Genomic DNA, 5,000 nt, shown 5'->3' on the forward strand with positions numbered 1-5,000 from the left:
CGGTTTCGCATGCGAGTTTTTTGAAGACCTGTGATTTAGCCAAAAACTTGAAGGAACTTCCTTTAGGGCTCCGAAGTAACTGAAGTTATCAACGAATCCTCCTTTGGGACCACGTCGGAACGACGACTCTCAAGCTTGGCTTGGCTGAGTGATTCCACAATGAACTCATCCGGCTCTCGAACCGGGTTGAGTTCATTGACCAGGAAGCTGATCACTTCTTTGAGAGGCATATAGAGAGAAATGCTGTAATGAATCATTTTCCATGTCAGGGAGCCATTGCAAAGTCGTAGGTAGAGGGTCTAATATCAGTACCATACTCTTACAACGCTAGCCCGAATTACCAACACTTTACTCAGATCACAAATTCATATACAAATTGTAAGCCAATGGCAATATAACTAGCAACAGACGTGAGGCGAATATACTGCTTAATACAAGAGAAGATAAAACCACACTGTCTGATCGATTACTTACACATCAGCGATTCCTCTTCCAGGCGTCCAGACCCATACAGCCAACCACAAAAACGTATAAATTGCACACGCTGTTAAATCCTAACGCTACAAAGCACATGCACCTAAACAGAATCGACACGTCATCGATATCACTTTCATGTGTCGATTGCTCTCATCTAGAAAAGAAAAAAGTCATTATGAAGACAATATAGCCTCTTACGGAACTTCATGGTAGTAATTTGCGATTGCAAAACGAGTTTAGTGATTTTCTTGTATGTGGTTTTCTTTTTGTATGTGAGCGTCTCCAAAAATCATTCGTTTTGCTTTTTCTTTGCATCTTCATTTGTTAGCGAGATTTTTTTGTGTGTGTGCGTGTGTGTGAACTTTCTTGTATGTAGCAATGGGCTTTTTTGTTTGTGTGGCTCTCTTTACAAAGTTTGTTTCGAATGAGCTTTTACCACGAGGTTTGTTGAAATTATCTTCAATTTTCCATTTACTTCCACCTTATTATTTGTTTATTTCCTTCCCTTGAAACGTTTATCCATTTTCCGTCGTTATTTCTCATTTATTTTTTCTTTCCAAGTGCCACTTTTAATTCCTCAGAAAGCAACAATGCATAGCAACGCAAATGTCAAATTCAAGATGACTAGACATCGCTTTTTATGCCTTTGACCAGTTCTTTGCTTTTAGTTAAAAAAGAATAAAATAAAAATGCTAATAAAATAATACTCTAATGTCACAGTTATTAAGGCTGTCAACCAACACATTAAAAATGAATTTGTATCTGAATGCAACGAAAACTGCCTTGATGATTCTAATTGTATCTGGGATAAGACGACAGCTATAATTACTATAATTACCATTTTTATCATCGTATGTTTTCCTATTAGAAAACCGGACATATTATTCCTCAACTTACTTCTTCACTATCACTATATTTTACTTTTGGTATGGATTTATTCATGTTCAGCTGACTTGATAAATCCTAAATTAGGAATTTTTAACCAGTTTCCTGCAGCTGGTGTAGCTAGACTCTTGGTGTTTAACAAACACTAGACATATGGCGATGACATGGGAATACGCGCACACATGCATACATACCGGAAATTTCGTTTCATTCCAATCTTGGTAAACTCGTTTCATTCGTGACAAAGTCATTTACGTCTTGCTAAAGTCATTCAGATTTTGATAAGAACATTTAAACCTCAATAGAGTCTTGTTAGAATCACTTTAATCCAAATTTGATCATTTTAAGATCGTTGGTATCATTTGAATCCTGATAAGCTATACAAATCTTGATAGCCACTTAAATCCTGCCAAATCATTTAAATCTTGATAGCATCATATAAAACTTGATCATTTCATTTTAATCTTGATAAGTTTATCTAGATCTTGATAACCTAATCTAATCTTCACAGCGTCATTTGAATCCTGATGCTAACAGAACATTTCTAATAAATCTCTGACAAGAGATTCATCCACCAAGAAGCATATAGATCACAGTGTTCATAGAATTTGAGAAATGGTTCTAATATTTATAAAACATTTATTTTGTACTCCTTTATCAGCTTTGAATTTTGAGATTCTCAGTAATCTGTAATGAATATCTCACATCTTTAAAGCTCTAGACTACTAAATTTTCAAATTAGATGCGATGTGTTTGATGAACGTTTTCTATTTAATCAATAGCAATCAATAGTTTCATATTTTGTGAACAACTTTCTTCACAAACATTACAAGTCTATGTTGACAGTAAATCGTTCTAAATAAACCTGGCGTATCTGGAGTTCACTGACACTCCAAACTGATATAACTGAAACATTTAATATACTATATTGTTTACAAATGATATGTACATTAGTGGTAGCGGGAACCTTCTATTCATTCGTTCAGTCATGTATTATTCATACCAGAGTCAATAATGTACCAATGATCTTTTCAGAGGGTGGCGGTCTTGCTGCTTGGCACTGCCCTTGCTGTGGCCTATGTGAGCGCCAAACCTGACTTCAGGTCGGGAGGAGGTGGAGGAGGTGGATACGGCGGAGGAGGAGGTGGAGGAGGAGGAGGAGGAGGGGGAGGAGGACACAGCGGTGGAGGAGGAGGTGGATATGGAGGTGGGGGAGGGCAAAGTGGAGGTGGAGGAGGGCAAAGTGGAGGTGGAGGAGGCGGATATAGCGGTGGAGGAGGAGGAGGACACAGTGGCGGTGGAGGAGGAGGCAGCCAGGGTGGCGGAGGAGGAAGAGGATATGGATCATCGGGAGGTGGTGGAGGAGGAGGAGGAGGAGGAGGAGGAGGTGGCGGCGGATACGGAGGTGGCAGAGGCGGTGGAGGTGGAGGTGCTCCAGCCACTGCGAACATTAACTTCATGCTTGGAGGTGGCAAAGGATTTGGTGGTGGAGGTGGAGGAGGTGGCGGAGGATATGGATCCTCTGGTGGTGGCGGAGGAGGATCTGGTGGAAGCGGAGGTGGCGGTTACGGATCTTCAGGAGGTGGCGGAGGAGGATTTGGTGGAAGCGGAGGAGGATCTGGTGGAAGCGGAGGTGGCGGATACGGATCTTCAGGAGGTGGTGGAGGAGGATCTGGTGGAAGTGGAGGAGGAGGAGGAGGATACAGATCTTCAGGTGGTGGCGGCGGAGGACGCGGCGGTGGTGGAAGCGGAGGAGGTGGATACGGATCCTCAGGTGGTGGCGGCGGAGGACGCGGCGGTGGTGGAAGCGGAGGAGGTGGATACGGATCCTCAGGTGGTGGCGGCGGAGGACGCGGCGGTGGTGGAAGCGGAGGAGGTGGATACGGATCCTCAGGTGGTGGTGGAGGAGGATTTGGTGGAAGTGGAGGAGGAGGAGGAGGAGGAGGTGGATACGGATCTTCAGGTGGTGGCGGCGGAGGACAGGGAGGTGGTGGAAGTGGAGGAGGTGGATACGGATCCTCAGGTGGTGGTGGAGGAGGGGGAGGAGGACGTGGATATGGATCTTCAGGAGGTGGCGGAGGAGGACGCGGAGGTGGTGGTAGTGGAGGAGGGGGATACGGATCATCTGGTGGTGGCGGTGGTGGTGGAGGCTCTGGAGGCTATGGAAAATAAAAGGCGAGGCATCCAGGACCAAGTTCCCAGGATTCATTCCAGGCTCCTCTCTGCTCCTCTCCTGCATCACCATCACATCTTGATCTCAGCATCTAATGAAAGTGATGAATCACTCTCCTATGTACACACTTCTTCAGTAAAACCGTCTTCAACACCCTGCTTGCAAATGACTTCGATTTGCAATACATTCCTCTTACAAGAATGCAGACATTGGACTTCTAATAACGTAATTTATAACAGTATTTTAATTTCTCTTTGTTGGTTTATTTATTGGGAAAAATAATTTATCTATTCTCTTGGTCTTTAATGTTCTGTCTTTAACTTATGAATATTAATAAATAAAAAAAGAACTTTATTCTTCAATATCCCTATTGTTTTACTGATGATAATTATTTTAAAAAATCAGTTACAATTCCTCTCTGACATAGGTTATTCTCAAGGTAAAACAAATTCAATATAATGTGATATTTGGCTTACAATTTGAGAGTATAAAAAATCTTGTGTAAATGTACATATCTTAAAATATATGTGTATATATATACTGTATATGTATATATATATATATATATATATATATATATATATATATATATATATATATATATATATATATATATATATATATATATATATATATAGCTGACCAATACAGAGCCCGGAAAAACTCTGAATAACAACCAATAAACTCTCTCTCTCTCTCTCTCTCTCTCTCTCTCTCTCTCTCTCTCTCTCTCCTCCCAACACTTGCTGTACTCTCTCTCTCTCTTTCCTATCGAGACAGTTGCTTCAGTTACATTGCCCAGCATTTTTGACATTTTATATTTCACCACTTCTCACACCTCCCATTTCTATCGGGGCTGAACTTGGACTTAAAGGGCATCGAGAGCATCACTATTCATCTCAGTGGCCTCGAAAACTATGGATTAGACACTAACGTCTGTCATTTTTTGGTTATTTTTACATGCCATCCTCTTCCCACCCCTTCTCACGCACCCCCCCCCCCAATTCCTATCAGGGGTTGAACTTGGACTTAAAGGGCATTGGAAGTGTCAGTATTCATCTTAGCGACCTCAAAAATTATGGATTAGACACTAATATCTGTCATTTTCGGTTAGTTTTACATGTCACCCCTTCTCATCCGCCCCCTTTTTATTGGGGCTGAACTTGGATTTGAAGGGCATCGGGAGTGTCACTATTCATCTCAGCGACCTCAAAAACTATGGATTAGACACTAATATCTGTCATTTTCGGCTATTTTTACTTGTCACCCCCTTCCCACCCCTTCTCACTTCCCCCTATTCCTTTCAGTTCTGAACTTGGACTTAAACGGCATAGGGAGGGTCATTATTCATCTCAGTGTCCTCAAAAACTGTGGATTAGACATTAATATCTATCGTTTTCAGTTATTTTTACATGTCACCTCAATCCCAACCCTTCCTATTGGGGCTGAACTTGGACTTGAAGGG

At 41.8% G+C, this 5,000-nt stretch overlaps 1 protein-coding gene across 1 annotated transcript in view; it reads left to right on the forward strand.

Annotated features, from left to right (window-relative positions):
* Positions 1 to 2,563: 2,563 nt before the first annotated feature.
* Positions 2,564 to 5,000, forward strand: part of LOC136830388 (uncharacterized transmembrane protein DDB_G0289901-like) — a 29,735-nt gene continuing 27,298 nt past the window's right edge. The window contains exon 1 of the mRNA XM_067089924.1: positions 2,564 to 3,655. Within this exon, the coding sequence (XP_066946025.1) occupies positions 2,564 to 3,655 (1,092 nt within the window). The remainder of the gene's footprint in view (positions 3,656 to 5,000) is intronic.

Source organism: Macrobrachium rosenbergii, chromosome 46, assembly GCF_040412425.1.
Source record: "Macrobrachium rosenbergii isolate ZJJX-2024 chromosome 46, ASM4041242v1, whole genome shotgun sequence".
Taxonomy (NCBI): domain Eukaryota; kingdom Metazoa; phylum Arthropoda; class Malacostraca; order Decapoda; family Palaemonidae; genus Macrobrachium; species Macrobrachium rosenbergii.